General features: G+C 35.8%; 1 protein-coding gene across 3 annotated transcripts in view; it reads right to left on the bottom strand.

Annotated features, from left to right (window-relative positions):
- TCERG1 (transcription elongation regulator 1) overlaps window positions 1-26,719 on the bottom strand; it is a 63,578-nt gene that overhangs the window by 13,251 nt on the left and 23,608 nt on the right. For 2 of the 3 annotated variants that reach the window (XM_012001540.1, XM_012001541.1), the window contains 7 exons: window positions 26,395-26,483; window positions 19,694-19,854; window positions 18,448-18,504; window positions 18,265-18,331; window positions 15,616-15,751; window positions 14,714-14,803; window positions 5,490-5,608 (listed from right to left, as the gene is read on the bottom strand). In XM_012001540.1, coding sequence (XP_011856930.1) covers window positions 5,490-5,608; window positions 14,714-14,803; window positions 15,616-15,751; window positions 18,265-18,331; window positions 18,448-18,504; window positions 19,694-19,854; window positions 26,395-26,483 — 719 coding nt within the window. Of the gene's footprint in view, window positions 1-5,489; window positions 5,609-14,713; window positions 14,804-15,615; window positions 15,752-17,155; window positions 17,207-18,264; window positions 18,332-18,447; window positions 18,505-19,693; window positions 19,855-26,394; window positions 26,484-26,719 lie in introns of all 3 variants that reach the window. The other variant, XM_012001539.1, reaches the window with a different exon arrangement.

The raw sequence follows: 26,719 nt of genomic DNA, 5'->3' as shown, positions 1-26,719 counted from the left end.
TTTCCATACACGACTATAAAACTGGACAGAAGCATATGAGACAACTGACTTCAAGGAGTAGACAACAGAAAGAGTAAGACTGAAATGCCTGAAAGGGAAATTTATGAGGTGCAGAGAGAGCTCAAGTCCAAATAGAGTACCGTAGGCTTAATGAACTGGAGGAAGCAAAGATTAGAGCTTGGGTGAAGAGGAATCTGTAAAGAGAAGGTATCCAAGAAAAATCCGACTTAGCGATTACCCATGAGTCCACAGCTAAGGCCAAGCTGTATAACAGCAGGGAAAGATCACTCTCTACATCAGGCTACTACAGGATTAAGAACATAGAAGAGATAATAGACAGAGTCAGTAGTATTAAAAGGAGAATAGGAACAGGCCAACAAAGTCCACAAAAGATCCACAAGGAAAACAGAGCTGGAAGGCTAAAAGAAACATATTACACTTTCAGAGATTCACACTAACATAAAGTCAAGCCTAAAGGTGGCAACCAGTAAATGAACTGCCTACTGAAACAAAAACATCCACTTTTCAATGAAAGGTAACAGACTCCACGGTATCTACATATTAGCCACAAAGTCCAATATTCAATCAAAAATCACTAAATATACAAAGAAATGTGATCCACAGAAAAATTTTTTTGAAGTCAATAGAAACTGAACCCAAGATGTCCAGATGTTGCTATAAGTAGACAATAACTTTAAAATAACTATTACTGGCCAGGTGCAGTGGCTCATGCTTGCAATCCCAGCACTTCAGCGGTGGCAAGGTAGGAGGATCATTTGAGGCCAGGAGTTTCAGACAAGCCTAGGCAACAGAGTGAGACTCCGGCCTGGCATGGTGGCTCATGCCTGTAATCCCAGCTACGTGAGAAGCTGAGGCAAAATAATCTTTTGAACCTGGGAGTCAAAGGCTGCAGTGAGCCGAGATCGTGCCACTGCACTCCAGCCCGGATGACAGAGCAAGGCCTTTTATCAAGAAAACAAAAACAAAAAAACATAGCGTGGCCAGGCATGGTGGCTCATGGCTGTAATCTCACCACTTTGGGAGGCCAAGGCAGGTGGATCACTTGAGGTCAGGAGTCCCAATACCAGCATGGCCAACAAGATGAAACCCTGTCTCTACTAAAAATACAAAAAAAATTAGTGGGGAGTAATGGTGGGCACCTGTAATCCCAGCTACTCAGGAGGCTGAAGCAGGAGAAAAACCTAGGAGGCAGAGGCTGCAGTGAGCTGAGATCACGCCACTGCACTCCAGCCTGGGTGACAGGGCAAGACTCTGTCTCAAACAAAACAAAACAAAACAAAAAAACACCACAGTGAGGCTCTGTCCCTACAAAAAATTTAAAAATTGGTTGGGCATGGTGGCACACGCATATAGTCTCAGCTACTCAGGATGACTGCTTAAGCCCAGGAGTCCGAGGCTACAGTGAGCTGTGACTGAGCCACTGCATACCAGCCTGAACAACAGAGCAAGACTCTGCCTCTTAAAAAAAATAACTAAATAAACAAAACTGTTATTATTACCCTGAAAGAATCAAAGAAAAACAGGTTCAAAGAACTGAAAACATGATCTAAGAATGAATGAATAAGGAGTTTCAGCACAGATGCAGAAAATAATAAAAAGAACCTAAAACTAATGAAAAAAATTAACTGGATAGGATTAACATGAGAGCTGACAATAGAATAAAGAGTCAATTATATGAAGTTAGATCACTAACAATTATCTAATCCAAAGAGGAGACAGAAAAAACACTGAGGTAGGGGAAACAGTCTCAGGGACATGTGAGATAATATCAAACACTAATATATGTGTGATTAGAATCCCAAAAGAGGAAAGAATGAAGGAGGGCAGAAAAAGTACTAGCCAAAAACTTCCCAAATTTGATGGAAAACATCAATTTATAAATTCAAAAAGCTCAGCAAACTCCAAACAGGTTAAATAAAAGGATGAGGCTTATGAGGGCTAATAAGCCTACGTTTTAAAAAAGAAGTTTCTCCATAAATAAAAGGCATTATAAAGCTTTCATATATTTGGTATATATTTTAAATATTTGAAGCTTTCACAAGTGGCACGATCTTGGCTCACTGCAACCTCTGCCTCCAGGTTCAAGCAATTCTTCTGCCCCAGCCTCCCAAGTAGCTGGGACTACAGGTGCCCACCACCACGCCCGGCTAATTTTTGTATTTTTAGTAGAGATGGGGTTTCACCATACTGGCCAGGCTGGTCTCAAACCCCTGACCTTGTGATCCGCCCACCTCAGACTCCCAAAGTGCTGGGATTACAGGTGTGAGCCACTGTGCCCAGTCAAGAATTTACTCTTATAATTAACAAGCCTATACTTAGCATGGTTTTAGAAGAAAAAAATAAAGATTAGCCCATTCAAAAACTAGTTAGCTATTTAAATGCAAAAATAAAACATTCTCTTATGTGTTACAATAAAGATTATATTTTTAATTATAAACAAAAAACTGGCCAGTTAATCTCAATTTTGAACTTAAAACATCAACTGAAGGTTAAAAGTATCACTCACAGCTAACATTTATTATTTATTTTATATATATACATATATGTACATATATTTTGAGTTTGAGATGGAGTCTAGCTCCGTCCCTCAGGCTGGAGTGCAGTGGCGTGATCTTGGTTCACTGCAAGCTCCGCCTCCCAGGTTCACGTCATTCTCCTGCCTCAGCCTCCTGAGTAGCTGGGACTACAGGTGCCACCACGCCCGGCTAATTTTTTTGTATTTTTTGTAGAGATTGGGTTTCACCATCTTAGTCAGGGTGGTCTCGATCTCCTGACCCCATGATCCACCCGCCTCGGCCTCCCGAAGTGCTGGGATTACAGGTGTGAGTCACCACACCCAACCAGCATTTATTATTTTTAAGCTTTGCTGACCAAGGCTAGATTCTAACAATCTTTTGTATGCAACCAATACTAATCATAATATCTAACGTTAATTCAACATTTTTAACAAAGAATATATTGCAAATCTGGTTTGAACAATAGATACATAACAATAATAAAATGGCATGGTAAAATAAAAATGTATATTCCAGAAAAGGGATCATACGTAGTCCATTAAATGTTTTATTTTCATGAAAAATTAAGCACTTCACTTTATAATTTTAAGATAGAAAAAGCAAGTATAGGTTGGGCATCCCAAATTTGAAATCCAAATGCTCCAAAATCCGAAACTTACTTAGTGCCAACAAGACATTCAATTCTGATTTTTGAATTTGGGATGCTCAGCCAGTAAGTATAATACAAATATTCCAAAGTTAAAAAAAAAAAAAAAAAAAATCAGAAATCCAAAAGACTTCTGGTCTAAAGCATTTGGGATAAGGGATAATCAACCTGCATTGCTATGATTAAAGAATAAACTATGATTAAAGAAAAAACCTTTCAAAAAGTGGAAAATCAATATGTAAAGTGATAACTGAATTATTTTAGACTTACTTCTATCACTTATAGGTAACAGGTAAAATACCTGACACTTTTTATGAGAAAAGACTAAAGTGAACCTTTAGCATTAGATTCCCATGGAGATGTTTTCTTATGACTTGTTTCTTAATTGTGAAAAACTACTTTAAAACAAACAGGATAAAAAATATTTTGGAGGGAAGTTGGTAACGGTTAGTGGTGGGTGACAGGGAGATAGTAGTGACAAGAAACTGACCACGGGAGGTATGATTTAAATTTTCATTAAAAAGAAAAAAGACATACAAGACACACGCACAGTTCAGTAATTTCCCCCTTTCTTTCCCGTTGGAACAAACTCTGGTGCTCTTTATTTACTAGCTCTACTAAAAGGTTCTGCAATATTTCTCCCACTTAAAAAAAAAATTAGGCCAACAGACAATATTTTCTCATATTAAAGTTTTTCCTCCTTGCATTCTTCTAGGACTAAAAATGGTCTTAATTTATATGCCAGAGTTGGATATATCAATATAACAATACAGGACAATGCCCTTAGTGCCTGATCGTTTCATTTTATGAAGTAACCTGCGTAGTACAGATCACTTCAACAATTCTACCTGCCTGAAATGAACACCAGTAGAGTACTATGATATGGTAAGACTTAGTCAGATCTACCAAAGGGAAACCTCTTTGGAGTTTCAATTATTCATAGACCCATATGGAGTTTTAATAAATATATTCTGCTGAATGATTTGGAAATAAGCCGCAGACATCTTAAGACTTCACTTAGAAATATTTCAACATGCAACTCCTGAGAGTAAAGTCTTTTTCCTCCATAATCACAATACCCAAGAACATTACTATTTCTCTAATAACATCGAATATCCAATTCTTACCAAGTGTCCTCAATTGCCCCCCCCGACCCCGCCAAAAGTCTTTTATAACACAGACTCAACTATTTTGACCCATAATTTCACTCATTCTTTTGACTCAGAAATAACTCAGGGACTCCCTGGAAAGTCTGAACCTCTATTACCCCTGAAGAATATTACATTCTTCATATCACAAACACTCTATTAGCTTTTATTTCTAAAACTTAAATACCACATTTCAAATATAAAACTGTAATACTAAACATACCTTCTTAAACAACATCACTCCTACCTCCACAGACAAAATTAACTATTTATATAAGATGAACCTTTATAATAAGTGCCATTTAACCAGAGACTCCATGATTCTACTCGACAGTTTTAGAATACTGAAGTATTCACAGTAACCTAACACCATTACTCTTACGTCTAAGTCATAAATAAGAGCAATTCCCTCTGCCTATACAATTCTGTGCAACACTGAAATCTAGTTGAAATCCCAGCTTCACTTGGGTGAGCTACCTAATTTGCTTATCTCATGTAAAACAGGTATCACATAAATACCTAAATCAAACTACCTGTGCTGAAGACTGAATATCTGCATGCATATATAAAAAACTGTATGCTTTCAGTCATGTTTACATGTATGTATAAATGCAGACATACATGTTTTAAAGTGCAAATAAGCACATAAGATACCCAGTAACTATTATTATAAAGTTAGGCAAATAAATTTAAAATGTCTCACAGTCTTTAGCCCATTATATGTATTTAATACATATTATCAATCAACTGAAAATGTCAGACACAACCATTTCTAGACACTTAGAAAATTTTGAAACTGAAGTGGTAAAAGGTCCTTTACCACTTCAATTTAATCAAAATAATGTTCTTCCTCTGCAACTTAGTATGTATAAATCTTTACAAAGATGGGGCACAGATTTTCTATCATATACTAGTTTCTAAAGAACTTATTCCCCCAGGGAAGCACTTAAATCAAAGGTATCTTTCTTAGAGCATTTAGGATTCCTCTAAAGGAAACAAGTAAGAAATAAAGATTAGAAATTTGGGCAAAAACCGATAATCAAATAAGGAGCTTTTAGTGCCCAAATAGCCAAAAAATATGTATTTTTTTAATTTTTAAAAACTGATCTTAGGAGAAAATAAATACACTTTGATATTTAAGAGAAACAAACCACATACCTTGGATTAAATTTTGCTTCTTCCATCATTTTTTTGAAATCTTCCTTGGCTTGCATTATTTTATTTTTCTTTTCCCTGCGTTCTTCCTCTGCCCTGGTCTTTACATACTGATCAAACACCTATTACAAAAATCAACAAATTTGACAAGTCAATCTTTCATATAGGTAATTTAACTACCAAATTATTGGACAATGTCTTTGTCCAAACTATACCAGGAAAAATATATTAACTGTAGATAATTATACACAGATAATCTATACCAAGTTTCACTGTAAAGCTTCATTGAAATATTACACAAGCATACAGCTCTTTACTTAAAGGGCTTCAAGAACGAAAGAAAACAGCAAAAACCCTCTTTAATTTTTTTCCAGATTATAAATTAAATACATGATTATTATAAACATTTCAAGAAATTCAGAAATGCGTAAGAGAAATCACAGTCTTCCCAAATCCCTTTTAGAAAGAAATATCAATGGTATGGAATCTGTAGTATATTTTATTTCTGTGCTTCTCTTAAGACCTAAGTATTTTCACTACAATGTAATCATGCTTTTCATCTATTCTATATTTCCCCCACTTAATAATAGTCAAGATAATGAACTGATCATCTATTTACCGCCTACTTCACACCCTATAAAGTGACAGAAGAACTTCTTTTTTAAGTAACAAACCAACAATAATAAGGAATTGAGAAAAAAAAACCCAGCAACTTGCAAAGCTGATGGGACAAGCGGAAAAGGACACGTGACAGATATGAGAGCACTCAACATAACCTAGCAGTCAAGAAAAACAAAAAGGCAACTCAAGTTTTTTTTTCTGAAACCAGAATCTCCTCAAACAACTCAAGAATACATAGCATCAAATATCTATGGAGGTGAGGATGGGGTATAGCTAAAATAAGGAGTATTTTAAGGATGAAAAGCTATTTAGTAAGTTGTTAAATTGCTAGATTCCCTCACCAACTTAATGTTTCTAGGCACTACCACTTCTGAATGTAAAAGGCAAGTGACTATTCTAAAGCAAACAATTAGCAAACTATGGCCTACGGGTTGTTTTTATACAGCGCAAGAATAGTTTTTACATTTTTTAAAGGGTTGAGGGGAAAAATAGAAAATTTCATGACACATGAAAACTAAATAAAATTCAAACGACAGTATCCATAAATAAAGCTTTAACTGAACAGCAATGCTTAGACCCTTACATATGTCTATAGGTACCTGACACTTAAACAGCAGTTACAAAGTTACAATAGAGACCATATGGCCCACAAAGCCTAAAATACAAATTATCTGACTTAAAAATTTGCTGACCGCCTGCTCTAGAAAATAAAAGAGAGTGTCTTTGAACTGGGGGAACCTGAATTGGGAGCGAATAAGGCAAACCAAACTAAAAACATGGAGATCAACCACACACATACCAAATACTAAGAAACAGTTTTCTCAGATCCAAAGCAGAGAGATCTGTGCCCTCCAGCCAGGAGAGTAGGTCTTTATCGGGAATCTGACCAGCCTAAAACAATGGACTCCAGGGGTTCTCAACAAACCAGCCTAACTCACCCTATAGCACGTTTCTCAACCCTGGCACACTGATGTTTTCAGCAAGATGTATACCAGCATCCCTGGCCTCTAGCCACTAGATCCCAGCAGCACTCCCTTCAATTGTGACAAAAATGTCTCCTGGGGGCAAACTGCTTGTGGTTGAGAACCACCACTCTGCAGCATAGCCCCAAAGCACGAGGGCCCCCCTAGACACTAAGAACACCCAAACAGGCCGGGCGGTGGCTCACACCTGTAAGTCCCAGCACTCTGGGAGGGCAAGGCAGGAGGATCGTTCTCGCTCAGGAGTTCAAGACCAGCCTGGGCAACATGGCAAAATCCCATCTAAAGAGAACAAACTTAGTGGAATCAGAAACTATACAGAAAAATAAAAACTTAAAAGAAAAAAATGTTCCTAAACAACCTCACAGAGCTAAGATAATGCACCCATAAGGTAAGAAAAACCTCAAAAAACATAAAAGAATTCCGAGAAATTAAAAGACACAATAAATTTTAAAAATCTAAATACTTGGTTGATAAAGGCGAGGAAATTATTTAAAAAGTTAAATAAAAAGATAAAGGTAATTAACAGGAAAGCGAAAAAACTTAAGGACCAATCCACAAAAGCAAATTCAAATTCTGTCCCAGAATGAAAAAACAGAGAAAAATTAACACAAGAGAATTTCCCATAACTAAAAGAGTTGTGTTTCCCATTGAAAAGGTCAGCCAAGTGCCCAGCACAACAGACCCTTCCTCTAGGAAAAACACCACTATGGCATTTCAGAATACTAAGGACTAAGAGAGCTACATACTTAGAGGGGAAAAAAAACCAGATTCACATATAAAGGAACACGAATGGGTTCAAAAACAACGAACACTAGAAGCAGAGCAATGCCTTTAGCTGGCCAAACAATTCCAAATAAGGGTACAACAAAGGTTTTTCCAAGTATGTTAGGCCTCAAATGAATTTTCCCTGCACATTCTCTCAAGAAGCTACAAAAAGGAAAAGACTTACTATGTAGGGAACAGGTCTATGAACATCTTTGTAACAAGTACAACAAAATGTTCCAAAATACCTTCGACATCTTCCCAAGTCAATCCATGTATGTCTACCAATCTTCATCTACTGGGGGTCTTGGAACATATCCTCCACAGATGAGGGGGGACTTGGAACATATCCTCCACAGATTACTGTATCTATGATTACCTGACCAGTCCCCTGCTAGACATATAAGTCATCTTCAATTTCCTCTAAGTATAGCATTGCAGAAAACCTTTTGAAAGTACTTGCATGCTGAAGACAGGGAGAAAGTTGTTTCCAACTCTTTTCTCAGTATATACTTACTTTTAAATAAAAGTATTAAATGACACATAAAATTCAAGGGAATTTATATTCACTTTCCTTTGAGAATCTAGAAAGAACTTCATATTCCCTCTGCTGTGCTACCCTAGACCAAGGTTAGGAATCACTCTCTAAGATAAAAATCTCATAAAAAATTAGGGGTTGTGTTATGCTTCCAAGTTGCTCCTAATTATTTGTGTCATGCTTCCCAATACACTTGGCCTTATGTTTAAGTGGTTATTTTCTCATAACCTCAACTCATGAGCAAAATTTCATAATACAATGAAAATGAGTAAATTTTAAAAATAATTCTGTTAAGTTCACTTTTATAGGCATGAACAAAAATGTGTATTAAAGGGCTATGCCCTTTAAGCCTTCAAGGCAGCTCTGGAGCTCTGAAGTGCTTGCAATGTTCCATTTTTTTGAACATGATATATTCATTTTGTGAAATTTCACTTATGGTTTTATCTTTTCTATAGGTTTCAAAATACGTTTACTAAAAATGTCTCCATTATTTGATTCTCATATTTTTAATTTCACAATGATTCAATGACAAATTATTCAGTAACAGTGGCCTAGATGGTTGACAATTCCGAGTAATCGTGTTGGTAACACAGTACCATACTGTAATACTGTCAATATTAAAAAGCTCTGAATAACAAATGAGGTATCAAAAAGTTTATTTTGGTGTTTTCTCTTGGAGTTCAAGGGCAGGGCTTTATTTTTTTTAACTGACAAATAATAATTGTACATATGCATGGGGTTACTGTGTTTCAATACATGTACAATCGAAATGTGTTTAAATACATATCATGTAGAGTGATGAGATCAAGATAATTAGCATATCCATCTCAAACATTTATCATTTGTGTTGGGAAAACGTTCAATATCCTCCTTCTGGCTCTTCAAAACTACTTATTACTGTTAATCAGTCATCCTACAGTGCTACAGAACCCCAGGACTTATTCTTCCTATCTAGTTTTAATTATATATGCTTTAACAAATCTCTTCCTATCCTCCGAGTTCTCCCTACCCTTCTCAGCCTCCAGTAGCCTCTGTTCTACTTTTTACTTCTACTACATCAACTTTGTTTTGTTTCCACGAGTGAAAACATAGGATGTTTATCTTCCTGTTCTTGGCTTATTTCATTTAACATGACTTCCAGTTCCATCTATGTTGCTGCAAATGACAGGATTTCATTCTTTTTTGTGGCTGAAACCCCATTTTCTCTTTCCAGTCATCTGTTATTGGACACCCAGGTTGATTCTGTATCTTGGCTACTGTGAACAGTGCTACAATAAACATGTGGGTACTGATATCTCTTCAATACAATGATTTCTTTTCCTTTCAATACATACCTGGTAGGGGGATTGCTGGATCATATCATTGCTCTGTTTGTAGTTTTTCGAGGAACCTCCATACTGTTTTCCATAATGGATATACTAGTTTAAATTCTAACCAACAGTATATAAAGAGTTCCCTTTTCTGAGTATCCTTGCCAGTATTTGTTATTTTTTCCTCTTTTATATAAGCCTTCCTAACTGGAGTGAGACACCTCACTGCTGTTTTGATTTGCATTTCCCCAATGATTAGTGATGTTGAGTCTTTTTTCATGTATTTATTGGCCATTTGTATGTTTTGAGAAATGTCTGTTCAGATCATCTGCCCATTTGTTAAGATTTTTTTTTTCTGTTGAGATGACTGAGTTTCTCGTACATTTTGGACATTCAATTCCCTGTCAGATAAGTAGTTAGCAAATATTTTCTCCCATTCTGTAGGATGTCTTCACTGTTGTTTCCCTTGCTATGGAGAATTGTTTTGATATAACCCCATTTGTTTATTCTTGCTTGTGCATTTAAGGTCTTATTTGTAAAATCTTTTCCCAACCAATGTCTGGAATCATTTCCTCGATGGTTTTTTCTAGTAGTTTTCTCATTTCAGTTCATACAATTAGGTCTTTGATCTATTTTGAGTTGATCTTCAAATACGGTAAGAGGTGGGGTTCTAATTTCATTTCTTCTGCATATAGATTTCCAGTTTTCCCAGTATCACTTATTGAAGAGACCGTTTTTTCCACAGTGAGTGTTCTTGGCACCTTTGTCAAAATAAGTTGGTTATAAATATATGGATTAATTTCTGAGTTCCCTATTCTGTTCCTTTGGTCTGTGTGTTTTTATGACAGTACCATACTGTTTTAGTTACTACAGCTTTCTAGCACATTCTGAAGTCTGGTACTACGATACCTCCAGCTTTGTTCTTTTTGCTTGGGATTGCTTTGGCTATTTTGTCTTTTTTGGTTTCACAAAAATTTTAGGATTTTTTTTTTTTTTTTGAAACAGGGTCTCATTCTGTTGCCCTGGCTGGAGTGCAGTAGCAGTCATAGCTCCCTGTAACCTCAAATTCCTGGATCAAGTGATCCTCACGCCTTAGTCTCCCAAGCAGCTTGGACTACAGGTGCACGATACCACACCCGGCTAGTGCTTGTATTTTTTTGTAGAGAAATCTCACTATGACAGTCTCAAAGTCCTGGCCTCAAGTGATCTCCTGCCTTGGTTTTCTAAAGTGGTGGGATTACAGGCGTGAGCCACCTTGCCTAGCCAGATTTTTTCTTCCAGTGACATTGTTTAGAATGTCACTCGTATTTTGATAGAGACTGCACTGAATCTGTAGATTGCTTTGGGGAGTACTGCCACTTTAACAATATTAATTACTCTGATCCATGAGCTTGGGATGTCTTTCCCTTTGTATCCTGTTCAGTTTCTTTCATCAGGGTCTTAAAGTTTTCCTTACGGGGGTCTTTCACCTGTTTGGTTAAATTTATTCTTAGTTATCTTATTTATTCGGTACTACTGTAAATGGGATTGCTTTCCTGATTTTTCAGCTAGTTCACTGTGTACAGAAACACTATTGTATTGGATATTTAGTATCCTGTAATTTTATTGTATCAGTTTAGCAGTTTTTTTTTTTTTTTTTTTCGAGACAGTCTTGCTGTCACCCAGGGTGGAGTGCAATGGCACAATCTCGGTTCACTGCAACCTCCATTTCCTGACTCAAGCAATTCTCGTGCCTCAGCCACCTAAGTAGCTGGGATGAAAGGCATGCGCCACCATGCCTGGCTAATTTTTCCATTTTTAGTGGAGATATTTTTAGTAGAGATGAGGTTTCGCCATGTTGGCCAGGCTGGTCTTGAACTCCTGACCTCATGTGATCCACCTGCCTTGGCCTCCTGAAGTGCTGGGATTACAGGCATGAGCCTCCACGCCCAGACTGAATTTATCAGTTCTAAGAGATTTTTGGTAGCATCTTTAGGTTTTTCTATAGGTAAGATCCTGTCATCTGCAAAAAGAAACAAGTTGACTTCTTCCTTTCCAATTTGGATACCCTCTATTTCTTTATCTTGCCTAACTGCTCTGGCTAAGACTTCCAGTACTATGTTGAGTAAGAGTGGTGAGAGTGGGTATCCTGTCTTGTCTCTTTCCAGTTCTTAGAGGAAAAGCTTTTAAAATGTTTATTTTGAAATAAGAGAGAACTTACTTTAAAGTGTTATTAGCATAACTACTATCTATGTCAGAATCTAGTAGCATCCTATATGGCAATGGTCTAGTTTTTGTGAAAAACGGTTTTCAATTAAAATTTGTCATAACAAACAAAAACATTTCAGACCCCTTAAGTGACCTTTATCAAAGCAAAATTCTAAGTTAAAATTTATGGTTACAATTATATAAAATATATCTTTTATAATGATACAGAATGTGCATAAATCTACAAATAACTAGAAAAGGAAAACTGAAATATAATTTTATATTACGAGGCATTTCCAGTGAAGTTACTAGTGTTTTCTAAATCAAAGCACAAACTGCAAACATGAAATTACAAAGTGCAAATGTGTAATGTGTAACCTAGCACCTTTCTGGTTGTTCACTTTATACTCTTATGCAAATAATAAAACCAAGTATTCAAAAAACGTGTTTATTTTTAAACACCAAATGTTAACTACTACTTCTTCTCAGTTCTTACATTCTGATTGTTGAGAGAAGAATTCTATTTAAAAGGCACGTGAGGCCAAGGCAGGTGGATTACTTGAGGTCAGGTGTTCAAGACTAGCCTGGCCAACATGGTGAAACTCTGTCTCTACTAAAGATACAAAAATTAGCCGGCCATGGTGGTGCACGCTTGTAATCCCAGCTACTTGGGAGGCTAAGGTGGGAGGATCACTTGAACCCCAAGAGGCAGAGGTTGCAGTAAGATGAGATGGCGCCACTGCACTCCAGTCTGGGCAACAGAGCAAGATTCCATCTCTAAATAAATAAATACATAAAATAAATAAATAAATAAATGGCATGAGAACTTTTGACTACAGATTTTATTGAAAACAGAACACTAGAAGAATATTTTCTCTTTTCAAATGTACTTCTATTAAGGAGATAGCACCATCAGCTCATAGAATGCTTCAAAAATTGGGAAAGAACTACAGTTCTCAATATGTTACTTATAATTTCACTATAACACTCAGTACCAGGAGGAATATGTCATAAAAGTTTTAAAGTCTTCAGAGATATTTAGATTAGGCATTGTTCCAGGCACCACAAATAAAGCAATGAAGACAAAGTTTCTATCCTCATACAATTTATATTTTGCAGGAGGAGGAGACAGATAATAAAAACACAATTTTATATAATTAGAGCCATGAGCACTATAAAGAAATCAGAAAAGGCAAAGAGATAATACTTAGATTGATTAGAAGGCACCTGGACAAGTACCTTAATGAAATGAAGCTGGCTATGCTAACACCTAGAGGAAAAACATTTCAGGCAGAAGGAATAGCAAAATACCAGAATGACTGGCTTGTTCAAGTAATATCAGGGCCAGTGTGGCTATAATCAACAAACACTAAAAAAGACCTTCAAGAGGTATACAGGGATAAGTATATGTAGAATATTAGAGACCATGAAAATAACTTCAATTTTATCCTCAATGAAATGGAAAGCACTAGACAGTTTTAAGCAAGGGAGCAGTGACTTAATTTAATATCACTTAAACTTTAAAATTTATAGTCTGGCTGCCGTGTGGAAAAAGAACTTGACTAAAGAGGAACAAGAACAGATGGAATGAAGGCGATCAACAACAGGCTACACAGATGATAAGGGTTGCTTATGGTGGCTTGGATTAGGGTGTTAATGGGGGAAATGATTAATAAAAGGTGAGATTTTGAAAATTTTTTGAAGGTAGATTATAGATTTGCTGATAAGACTGTAAAGGAGCAGTGGGAAAAGTAAGGAATCAAGGCTAATTTATAAATTTTGATAGGGCCATAAACTGAAATGAGAATAAAAAATGCACACAGAGTTTTTTTGTTTTTTAAAAAAGACACAAAGCTTAAAATGCAGATGCAAATACATTAAGGAAGTTATGTCTTTCTATTCCAAGTACTAAAATACTTATCTGGCACACTGTAAATTTTCTCCCTTCAATCAAGTCGATGATTAGACCTACATGCATAATGGCACACACCATGTGAAGAATTATTCTAATTGTTATAGTAAAAATATCAAAGATGGGCACTACTGTTACCAAATGAAATCTTACAGCTTAACAGCACTATAGCAAATGGTTCCATATACTCACCATTTTATGGAGATCAGTGTCAGGATAGTTCAGGTAATTCAGAAATTAAGTAAGTTGGAAGTGTGCAATGCTTTAGAAGAGGCAACCATGAAATGATATGTCACTGAATCATTATGGGAATAAAAAGCAGCACTAATTCAACAGGGACCCTGTTTTTCTGAGTTTATGATGAAAACAGATATTTTAACAGATGCTACTTAGATGTGAACTTTGTATGTGTAGTTGTGTATGAGACATAAACTTATGTTCCAGTACAATCTACAGGACACACACACACACACACACACATATATATATGTAAATACTAACACATAATGGTCAAGAAGGCTGTTCGGTATTCAATAAACCAGTGTTCAACGGTAGTCATATCTACTGGATGGGATTACAGTGGCCTTTTTTCTCCTTTATACTCATCTGTATTTTGCTATTTTTCTACTCTAAATTTGCATCATTGGCCCAAAAAAGCAAATTAGTAAAAGCATTTGAAATCAATTTTAAAACCATACTACACATAACCTAGGTGTTTGAGGCATAAGGACAAAAATATCCAAGAATTTTGAGGTAGAAATGTCCACACATAGACACACAGTATGTTCTAAGATGCAAGACTATGTTTTTGAATGCTGTATCAGAAAAAAAAGGGATGGTACTTTATTCTTCATAATTTAAAAACTATGTTGGCAAGAGATATACATTCTTAGTTAATGCCATTTTCCTTTTACCTGTTTTCTCTCTTTAGGATTGAGAAGTAAGTACCGGGGATCAAAAACTATCTTGTGCAACTCCTTCTCCCATGTTGAAAAAGCAGACACCTTTAAAATAAAAATGTATTGCCTCATAATTAAGTTTGCTCTATAAATATAAAGGTCATAATTTTGCTTGAAATCTACAGGATATCTGTTTATAAAGGAGACATAAAACCATACTGAAGTTTCCATCACTAATAAATGACAAGCAGTGGGAGGCTAGCAACAGCAAATTTCTACACTAATTGGCTCTGAACATTCCTATATTATATAGAAGTAACACACACTTAATTGCTCATTAAAATAACCACTACTGTGTGACATTTAAAAAATCAGTACATCAGAAAAAGCCTTGAAGATTTGTATTTTGACTTCTCATGCTTGCTCCAATCTTATGAACAATGTTCTGATTTAAAATTGAACAATTTTACTTATTCAAATCAATCTGTGAATATAATCAAATAGTTGAAATCCCTTCTCAATTAAATTGCAGATAATAATATCACAAAGTATCAGTTCTCCTTTAACAAAAGCCATTCTGAAGATATTAAAGGAAGAATAATCATATATACCTTACCTATCCCAAGCAGTCCGCCATTCTGTAATGTTAATACTCGTCTTATATTACTCACCACAATTTAATGACCCAATAAATGTTAAGTGTTATTTGTACTTAAAAGGACAGTAAAATGGCATTTAGTTAAATATGATAAGATTAGCCAAGAAAAAGGCTGTTGCAAAAAATGTACAGTAATTTTAAAAATCCCCTTATCCCCCCCCATAACATGAGCACTAACCTTAGATTTGACCTTTTAGCAAGACATATTTATATTACTTATACAAAACAGAAATATCTCCCCCAAAGATTGTTTTCTGACCCCTCTCTCTAGCAGCATGTCCTTGAACTGCTTCATTCGAGCCTCCAGAGGGACAATGGCCCTTTCTCGGGCAGCTTTAATTTCAGCTTCCATGGCAGCTTCTTTCTCTGAGTCAATGTCTTTATTATCATCTCTCCTATAAAAAATAAAATATAAGACATCAACTGACAAAATATTAATTCTCAGATCTTATCAGAAATCTTAAAATCAAAGGAATTTTCAAGACTCACTACTGAGCAGCATATTTTTGGCAAAAACAAATTATATTGAGGATTTCAAATGAACTCTAAGGAATAAACAACTTTCATAATAACAAAATTAAAATGGGCTTCTAATGATTTACAATGACTACATTATTAGGAAAAAAAATACACCTTTAATGTGCTGTCTCTCCCTGACACTGGTTAATAACATAAAAAGGGAACAATCTTACTTAAAAAAAAAAAAAAAAATTTAACACTGCAGCAAACCTCTATGTGTCAGAATCAAACAGCACAGAATATAATTTTTTTAGTTCTTGAAATATAGAAAAAACAGTATTTTCCAAAATGTTTTACATTATAAATACATAAAATATTTTGTAAAACCTAATAAAAATTGGTATTAACTGGTATTATGTTTTAGTAATCTCAAACATTTATTTTAAAAATAAAACTAAAATATCTGCAATCTTGGCCAAGTGAATATGTAAGATATATACCTTACCTACCTGACTTTTTATTACTCACTTTCTGGGTGATAAGTTGAGATTTAAGTTGAAGGACAGGTCCCAGAGAGCAACATGGGCCCAGGAGTAGTTAGGTGGAATTAGAACTGATCATCAATGACTAAACTACTTCTTGTTCCTCCAAAAATGCACCTCAGGGGTAAGGGCAACCCTGTTTCTGTGTGGTACTCAAGTGAAATTGTAAACATGGAATCATGGCACCTCTCAAACATATGCACTACAAAAAAGGCCCATTCATGTAAATAATCCAAAAAAGTATGTAATTCAATAATATCTGGGTGTATATTTCAGCAGATCTTCCTTCTTAAATATGATCTGCTAAGCATATTTTTAAAATTGGCTCTTATTCCCTATACAAACTTAATGGAATCAGGACAACAGAACATGTGGAAATTCAAACGCATGCTATACAGGGAACTGTAGGTAGCCCCAGAGATTTAAATGGAACTAAGGCTAACCCACAAATGCAAGTGAGAGGTACTTAGCAACTTAGGGAATGAATCAAAAGAAATAGAAGACATAGTCCGTGACCTGCAGGAACTTAGCGAGATAGTCTGTGACCTAAGATATGCACAAAACAAACAGGTAAAAGCAATTTGCCAAACAATATACCCTCTTATAATAATAATTTTAAAACTATTTAAATAGTTAAAAGAGTTAAGACATCCAAGAAATATAATAACTAATGAAAACAAATAACCTTTATAGAACTATACTAAATGAAAATGTCACAATACAAACTATCACTATCTATCTCAATAAAGGAAATAAAAGAAAAACTAAGCCAGGAAAAATAGGCTTTTAGCTTTGTACCTAAATAGAGAAGCTCGGGCAATCCACATAAAGGACTTCTTTGACATTCTCCTGATAAAAGCAGTTAAAAACCTTACAGAGTTGTCTATAAGAACAAACAATTAAAAACAACCTAAAAGTTTAACATCGTAGGAACATCCAAAATAATGGTACATAAACAGAATGAATACAGTCATTTATAATAATTAACAAAACAAATGTCTTATTCTAGGTATTTTTTGTTTTAAAAAAGCACAAAATCAGTTAATTACAACTAATAAAAATTACATTTGGTCAAGAACTAAAAAGTCAAATTGCAAAAATCAGAATAGCTACGTTACGCTGATAAATTATGAGTGATTCTTTCATATCTTTTATGTTGTTTCCAATACAGAAATTTTTTTAAAAAGAACTACCCTTTATAGGGGTTGTCTTACTGATTTATTTGCCATAATTTGGCTGCATTCAATCTGTCCTTTTCAGATAAGGACTACGATTAACCAGTTCCTGTTAATGTCTTCAAACTTTCCTTTTTGCTGCTAAATAATGGTCCCATTCCCCATACATGCATACCCTCTACCCCATCCTTCCCCCCACCATAACATTTACATTTTACCCAACTCTAGAGCACTGGCCAAGCTAATGCCACTACTTCTTAGCAGTCTCTTTCTCGCAGAGCACTTCCTAAGCTTATGGGTTCACTCCTCACCAAGTAGTAATGACCAGACTCAAGGACTAGGTAAAGTTACAAGATAACCATATACAGAGGGAGAATTCTGTGTCTGTTTTTATGAGATCTCTGGAATGGTATCTACTGGGGTCTAAATAAGGGAGGAAACGAACTTTTTATAAAATTGAGAACTAATAAATTTCCAAAAAGAATTAATTCCAAAACTATCATTTGACTTCATAATACATATATGAATACCCAAATCTTTTACAAATCTAGCAAAAAAAGGGACACATTTTCTTTCTACAATGAAAAACAAAGCTATTTACTATCAGGCCTGAGAGAGCAATCATGCCTCCTAACAACATTCACATTACCTGTCCCTTCCAATCACAAATTATTACCAAATCAACTTTTAAAAGATATAATCTACCTCAATCAAATTGTATATATTACTTACTTCCGTTTTTTTGCTTTAACAGGCTCATCTTCATTAATTTCTTCCATTAATTCTTGTTCCTCTTTAACTATAAGACAAAATTTAATTAAAATATTTAGGCATGAATCCTTCTGCTAATCACTACCAGAATACTTGCTTTAATAGTATTAAAAAGAAGCTGCAATTTATAGTCAGTTCACTCACTTGCACTCATAGAGAATTGCCACTTTTGGATCGACAGCATTGTTGGAGTTGGGTGCCCTGGCAGAAACATTTCAAATATTGTTACAAAGTCATATGCATATATTCCACAAACATTTCTTTTTAAAAATTACTATTTATATAACACCTCTTAATCACCTCTTAATATTCATCCCTTTATAAACCATTAAAGCATAATTCTATACTTCCCCTATCCTCCCTTTACATTAAATTCAATTCATTTTGAAATGCTTCTTGCCTAAACCTTAAATTTACAAATATATAAAATAAAGCTTTCTTGATTCAGGATTTATAGTACCTTTTAACGATACATGTTAATGTATTTATCAAATGAATGAATCAAATATTTAAAAACAAATTCAAGAAAAACAAAAGCAAATCACATATTGTTCCAACATCATTCAATACCATAAAGTATTATTATCATACCTATAAAACAAGTATTGCTGAAGGTGAGCCTAGTACCTTCAGCACCAGACAGGCAAAGTTGCACTGATTCAGAAATCACTTATAATTCAGCATACATATAATGCATGAAAATGTCTCAATGACTATAAATGATACACATTAGGATTTATTTCATTAGAAGTAGTAATAATTCATTTATCTTGCTTCTATACCACTTGGGGGCCACAGTTCTATAAAAACACAATCATATTAATACAATGGCAAATTACCAATAAGAAATATACAACAAAAATTACGTACAAATAATTGTACTCGATACATTGGAATGCCCTCTGAATATGAGGTAGATTAAAAGATAATCTCTTAGTAAGGTTTAGGTGTCTAGTCTCAGGAATATAAGGGGCTTACCATCTAATTCAAAAGACTGAGATTTTTTATTTTTTAAAAATTTGTACTGTATTATTTCAAGAAATATATTACTAGTCACAAAAGGTGCTAAAAGGCCCACTGAGGAGCATTTTAGTAGTACTGATAAGCACTAAGCAAGTAGCAACACTACCAACCATATCTTGGACTAACTGAAAATCTTGAGTAGGACAATAAATTAAAGACACACATATTTTACAAAGCACAGTCTTATCCAAATTCTCTCCATATTTTTAATCTCTATTATTTCACTCAAACTAGGATAGCAGTCTATTTTTTCTAACACTGCTTATATTCTTTGAAAAATAAAGGGTTGCTAAGTGACCTCCACATTTTCTATCAAAATATAAAAGAACGTTAAAATCAGTGGATAAGTTCCTAATTTAAAACTTACTTAGTTTCTTCAATTCTTCCATTCCTTTTTTATGAGGGGGCTCCTGAATAATTTTGTCAACATCTGCTCTGCCAATCAGATCATCAGGCCGGTCCCACATAGAAAGACGAGTGGTGGGATTATAAAAGAAGACCCGCTCATCACCGGTCCAAACAACACACCTAAGAATTGATTCAAAATATCATTCTCTTATGTTACGGAACATATTTTATAGCTAGGACTTCTACTTTCAGCCTGTTACAAGCGGGGAGATGAGGGTACTGAAGAACGACTTGTTCTTATTACCAATAGTTATTTACAGAGAACCAAATGTGGTTTTTACAAGATAACTGAATGACTCAAGTAAAAATAACTGATCAACATATTAATTGAGAAAACCAAGAAATGCAAAGCAATTTGTGATCAGGGATTAGAATGCTTAGGAATTTGGTTTTGCACACTCAATTTGAGAGTACTAAATTTTAAACTATCAAAAAGAAGGAGTTTAATGGCAACAATAATGCTATTAAGCAGTTCTAAAGCTAAAGAACAGATATAGCATCCTACCTACTATAGTTAATATTTCTTAACAAACCAAAACTACAAACTCAAATGCAACATTCTATGAAGACTTTAAGATCTAATTATATCTAAAATAAAAAGTAAAGGGAAGGCCCAGCACGGTGGCTCAGGCCTATAATTCTAACACTTTGGGAGACCAAAGCAGGAGGATCACTTGAGCTCAGGAGTTTGAGACCAGCCTGGGCAACATGGTGAAACCACATCTCTACAAAAAATACTAATTAAAAAAATTAGCTGGATGTGGTTGCACGAGCTTGGATGTGGTTGCACCAGCTACTTAGGGCTGAGGAGGGAGGATCACCTGAGCCCGGGAGGTCAAGGCTGCAGTGAGCTGTGATCACAGTACTGTACTCCAGCCTGAGCAACAAAGTGAGACCCAGTTTCACCAAAAAAAAAAAAAAAGGTAGTAAAGTATCAATTGCACTAGGGCATCGTACACTACCTACTACAACCCACTGGTCCTGTTAATTACAATTAGAAAACTCAAAGAAAAAAAAAGGAAAAAAAACAAAACACAACTACATTCAGACTCTGTACAGTCTTGATGGACAAACATAAAGCAATAGGGAGGACAGTTAAAATTTAGAGAAACAACTGCAAGGGAGTAAATCTCCCATTTCACCCACCTCGTAGCTCTGCCCTGAGCATAATCCCTGGTTGCAGAGCGGCATGGTTGCAATAGCATGGCAGCTAAAACTCCAATAGAAACTAAGTCTATATGACCTGATTATCAAGTTATTCAACAGTTGTCAAGTCCAAGGTAACTTACAAGTTGAAATGATCAGACTAAGCCTCCTATGTTGATAGTCAAAAACTCTAAAGCAACAATAACCAGACCTCCCTGAGATAAAGAAAAACACACTTAAAATAAATGAAAAGAGTTCAGTAATGAAACATAAACTACAAAAAAACAACCAAAAGGAAAATTTAGAAATTAAAAATAACTGAAATTAAATTTCACTGGATTGGCTCAAGAGCAGAATGGAGACATCAGGAAACAATCAGTGAATTAGAAGATGGATCAGTTGGGCAAGGCGGCTCACACCCATACTCCTTGCACCTGCACTTTGAGATGCTGAAGTGGGAGGATCACTTGAGGCCAGCAGTTTGAAACCTGCCTGGACAACAAAGTGAGACCCTCCATCTCTACAAAAAATAAAAAATTTTAAATTATCCAGGTGTGATGGTGTGCACCTATAGTCCCACCTATTCAGGAGGCAGGAGGCTGAGGCAGTGAGCTATGATCGTGCCACTGTACTCCAGCCTGGGTGACAGAGCAATAAAAAATCAATAATTAACTATCTCATCTGAAGAACAGAGAAGTGGGAACAGACCCCAAGTCTGAAAATTAGTGAGGACCATGAAGCTCCAAATTCAGGGGGTTTGGAGTTGGTTACCAGCTTTTCACGTACAATACTCAAACAGAGAAACCACAACCCAGGAATATATTCTTGGAATACAGACTGTTTTCATAACTTTGAAACCAGGTAATATTTTCCATAATTATTTTTTTTAATGAGCCTGTGTAACAGTCAGTGGAATAATTATATAGAAATTATACAGAAAACAATTATTCCAAGTGCCTTTAAAACACAGTAATTTGATTATGCATTCCTACAGCGATATGCCCTAAACATAACAACAACAAAAACTATCTTCAGTAATCATATTGTGATAGTTTTGGTATTGTTACTCAGTGACATGTGTGAGAAAAGCAAACGAGTAATTAGGTCACTATCATTGAGAAACAGTATTTTCAGTAAGAAATGAGATACTGAAGATAGATGATGAGGTTCAATAAAAATCTTGAGGTAGATCTAAATGGGAAGTAATGCTATGAACTCATGCTGTATCTTTGAATGTGGGTACCTTCCAGCTGTGTCTACCAAAGAAGTCTAAAAATAATGACTAATACAGTTGCAAACTATTCAATTCCCACAAAAATGGCAAGGGCCCCCTGGAGAAACGGCTGAATCTAGGTCTGAGATAGGAAATATACAAGATAAGCCTAGAATGTCTTGTCATAGAGGAAAGCAGGGAAGCTATAGAGGATTGTAACAAAAAAAACCTAAAGAGTCAGCTGCAAGAGCCTTCTCCTGACCAAAGAGGAGACAATTTTAAACATCAATAAGGATAAAAACTGTAATAGATTAAAAACATAGAAAATACATTTAAATCTATGAATTAATAACACTCAAACCAACTCATTATTCTGAAAACTGCTAAGCCCTTCCCTTCCTATACAATTTGTACCTCTAAGTGACCAACAGTGATAAGGGGAAGTATCTCTCTATAAGCATCCCAGTTAATAAATGAAAAGGGAATAAAAGAAATACATTACCATTACTTTCAACCCTTCATGAGGTTATGCCTAGTGTTCCATTATTGGAATGCTAAGCTTGTGGGATTTATATCCTATTGCTTTTTCATACAAAAAATTTGCACAACCTTCAGCATAAATGGGTTACTGATTTAACTGATCTTGGCCAGAGTTTTCCATCTCACACTGCTGACATATTGGGCTAGAGAAGCAATTCTTGTTGGGAGCAGTCCTGTGCATACAGGATATTTAGAGCATCCCTGGCATCTATCTGCTAGATGTTATTAACACCCTCCAAGTCTTGACAACCAAAAATGTCTCCAGGCATTGCCAAATATCCACTAGGGGCAAAATTACTCCTAGTTGAAAACCTCTGATCTATGCAATAATCATCATCACTTATGAACTAGGCTTGCCAAAAAGATTAAATCCGAATCTGACCACACTTCTAGACCTGCTTGCCTGTCTGTAGGAAATTCAGGAATAGAGGACCCTGTATTAAACAGTACCATGGAGGACCCTATTAGACAGTACCATGGGGACAAATCTAGATTTGGGAACACTATAGGAAAAACATTTATTTCTTCAATAACAAAAACAAGGAAAAGAAGTTAGAAGGGAACCTATACATTACAAGACTTCTGAAACAAGCCAAATCATTGCAAAGTGTGGATTGCATATAGATTAAATAAGTTGAAGCAGGAACAGGAAAGGAAGCACTGATGTGGCAAAAGAAAGAAAAGGGAAAAACAAGATAAGAGGAAAATAAGAAGTACACAGGCATACCTTAGATATTGTGGGTTCGGCTCCAGACCACCGAAATACAGCAAATATTGCAATAAAGTAAATCTCAAAATTTTTGTATTCCACCATATACAAAAGTTATATTTACATCATGCTGTAGTCTACTTAGTGTGCAATAACATTATGTCCAAAAGAACCAATGTACATACCATAATTTAAAAATACTTTATTGCTAAAAAAATGCTAACAATCATCTAAGCTTTCAGCGCATCATAATGTTTTTGCTGGTGGAGGGTCTTGCCTCAATCTCTTGATGGCTAATGACTCATGAGGCTGGTGGTTGCTGGTAACTGGGGTAGCTGTGGCAATTTCTTAAAATAAGACAAATATGAAGTTTTCTACATCAATTGACTCCCCCTTTCACAAAAGATTTCTCTGTAGCATGCAATGCTGTTTGATAGCATTTTACCCACAGTAGAGCTTCCTTAAAGTTTGGCATTAATCAGAACGGAAGCCCCCTGTTGCTGCTTTATCCACCAAGTTTATGTAATATTCTAAATCCCTTATTATTTCGACAATGTTCATGGCATCTTCACCAGTAGATTCTATCTCAAGAATCCACTTTCTTTGCTCATACATAAGAAGCAACTCCTGACCCATTATAGTTCTCTCATAAAATTGCAGCAATTCTGGCTCATCTTCAGGCTCATTTCTAATACTAGTTCTCTTGCTATTTCTACCACATCTGCAGTGACTTCCTTCACTGAAGTCTTCACTTCCTCAAAATCATCCATGAGAGTTGGAATCAACTTCCTCCAAACTCCTGTCAATGTTAATATCTGGACCTCGTCCCATGAATCACCAGTGTTATTAATGGCATCTACAATGGTGAATTGTTTCCAGAAGGTGTTCTATTGACTTTGCGAGATCCACCACAGGAATCACAATCTGTGGCAGCTATAGCCTGATGAAATGTATTTCTTCAGTAATAAGACTTGAAAGTCAAAATGACTCCTTGATCCATGGGCTGCAGATTGGATGCTGTCAGCAGGCAAGAAAACACCATTCATCTCCTTGTACATTTCCATCACAGCTCTTGGATGAAGAGGTGCTTTGTCAACGAACAGTAATATTTTGAGAAAAAAAAACAAAAAAAACAAACTTCTTTCTGAGCATTAAGTCTCAACAGTGGGCTTAACTCAGTAAACCACACTATAAACAGATACGCTGTTATCCAGGCTTTGCTGTTCCATTTATAAAGCACAAGCAGAATAGATTTAGCATCATTCTTAAGGGCCCTAGGATTTTCAAAATGGTAAACGAGCAGTGGCTTCAACTTAAAGTCACCAGAGAGATGGTGAGAGTCAGTCCATCCTTTGAAGCCAGGGGGTGACTTCTCTCTAGCTATCAAAGTCCTAGGATGGCATGTTCTCCCAATAGAAGGCTGTTTCATCTACACTGAAAACCTGTTGTTTAGTGCAACTGCCGTCATCAATAACCTTAACTTGATCTCCTGGATAACTTGCTACAGCTTCTACACCAGCACGTGCTGCTTCCTCTTGCACTTTCATGTTATGGAGATGGTTTCCTACTTAAATCACATGAACCAACCTCTGCTAGCTTCCAACTCTTCTGCAGCTTTCTCACTCTCAGCCTTCACAGAACTGATGACAGGTAGGGCATCTCTTGTGGATTAGGCTTTGGCTTAATGAAATGTTGTAGCTGGTTTGATAATCTATCCAGACCACTCAAACTTTCTCCATTATCAGGAATAAGGCTTTCTTATCATTCTTATGTTCACTGGAACAGCATTTTTCATTTCCTTCTTTTGCATTCACAACTTGGCTATTTAGCCCAAGAGGCCTAGCTTTCAGGCTATCTTGGCTTTTGACATGCCTTCCTCACTAAGCTTAATCATGTTTAGTTTTTGATTTAAAGTGAGAGGTATGTGGCTGGGCGTGGTGGCTCATGCCTGTAATCCCAGCACTTTGGGAGGCCGAGGCGGGTGGATCACGAGGTCAGGAGATCTAGACCATCCTGTCTAACACGGTGAAATCCCATCTCTACTAAAAATACAAAAAATTAGCCGGGTGTGGTGGCACATAACTAAAATTCCAGTTACTTGGGAAGCTGAGACAGAAGAATTGCTTGAACCCAGGAGGCAGAAGTTGCAGTGAGCCAAGATCGCACCACTGCACTCCAGCCTGGGCAACAGAGCAACACTCTGTCTTTAAAAAAAAAAAAAAAAAAAAGACACACACACACACACACACACACACAAAGTGAGAGGTATGTTGACTCTTCCTTTCACTTGAACACTTTGAGGGCATTATAGGGCTACTAATTGGCCTTATTTCAATATTGTTGTGTCTTGGGGAAAATGGACACCCAAGGAGAGGAAGAGAGATGGGGAACTGGTCGCTGGAACAGTTAGATCACACACATTTATCAACTAGGTTCACCATCTTACATGGGTGTGGTTTGTGGCACCCCAAAACAATTACAACAGTAACATAAAAGATCACTGATCACAGATCACTGTAACAGATATAATAATAATGAAAAAGTTTGAAATATCCCAAGAATTACCAAAATGTAACACCGAGACACAAAATAAGCATGTGCTGTTGAAAAAATGATGGGGTTGCCGCAAAACTTTAGATTTTTAAAAACACAGTATCTATGAAGCACAAGATAGTGGAGTACTATAAAATGAGGGATGCCATACTTAGATTGAAAGACATAATTTTACACAGTTCTATAAATGTAATTACATAGTCAGTAAACATGCAAAAACAAATTTAAAATATTTTAAACAAAAAGTAGATTCAGGATCTCACAGTGGTCATGTCTATAATTATGAAGAATACACATTAATGGAGAGTACTAGGAAGACACTTGTAGTAATTGAACTTCAGTTTTGAATAACTCAAATACAACAAACAAAGGCCGAAATATTCAGTAGATAAAAACATATTTGACATACACTTTTTAAAGTACTTTTCCTTTCTACAAAAGAAACCATGTAACAATCAAGTATGATTTTTAAAAATTACTACTTGAGCCAAATACATACCACGGAGTACCAGGAATAGGAGCAGTAGCAACTGGCTTTGCCTTCTGGGCAGCCTTTTCTTCTTCAGTCATCTCCTCTTCTTTGGGCTCCTCCAAGAAATGAGATTACTCTAATTAGTATCACATTAACTATACCTGAATGTTCCACAAAAGTATGAAGGCAAACAGCTCAAAGTGCAATCAACACAAAATCTGCTGCTAGAATGAGGAAAGGAGACTCTGAGTAGGAATTTCTAAGAAAGTTCTAAATCTTCATCCCACAGAAAGAGCTGAATTTCACAATAGCAGAATCCAGCAGCAGCAGCTGGTCCTATCTTATAGACTCA

Source organism: Mandrillus leucophaeus, unplaced genomic scaffold (genome assembly GCF_000951045.1).
Source record: "Mandrillus leucophaeus isolate KB7577 unplaced genomic scaffold, Mleu.le_1.0 Scaffold663, whole genome shotgun sequence".
NCBI lineage: Eukaryota > Metazoa > Chordata > Mammalia > Primates > Cercopithecidae > Mandrillus > Mandrillus leucophaeus.
This window is presented reverse-complemented; position numbering and strand designations above follow the sequence as displayed.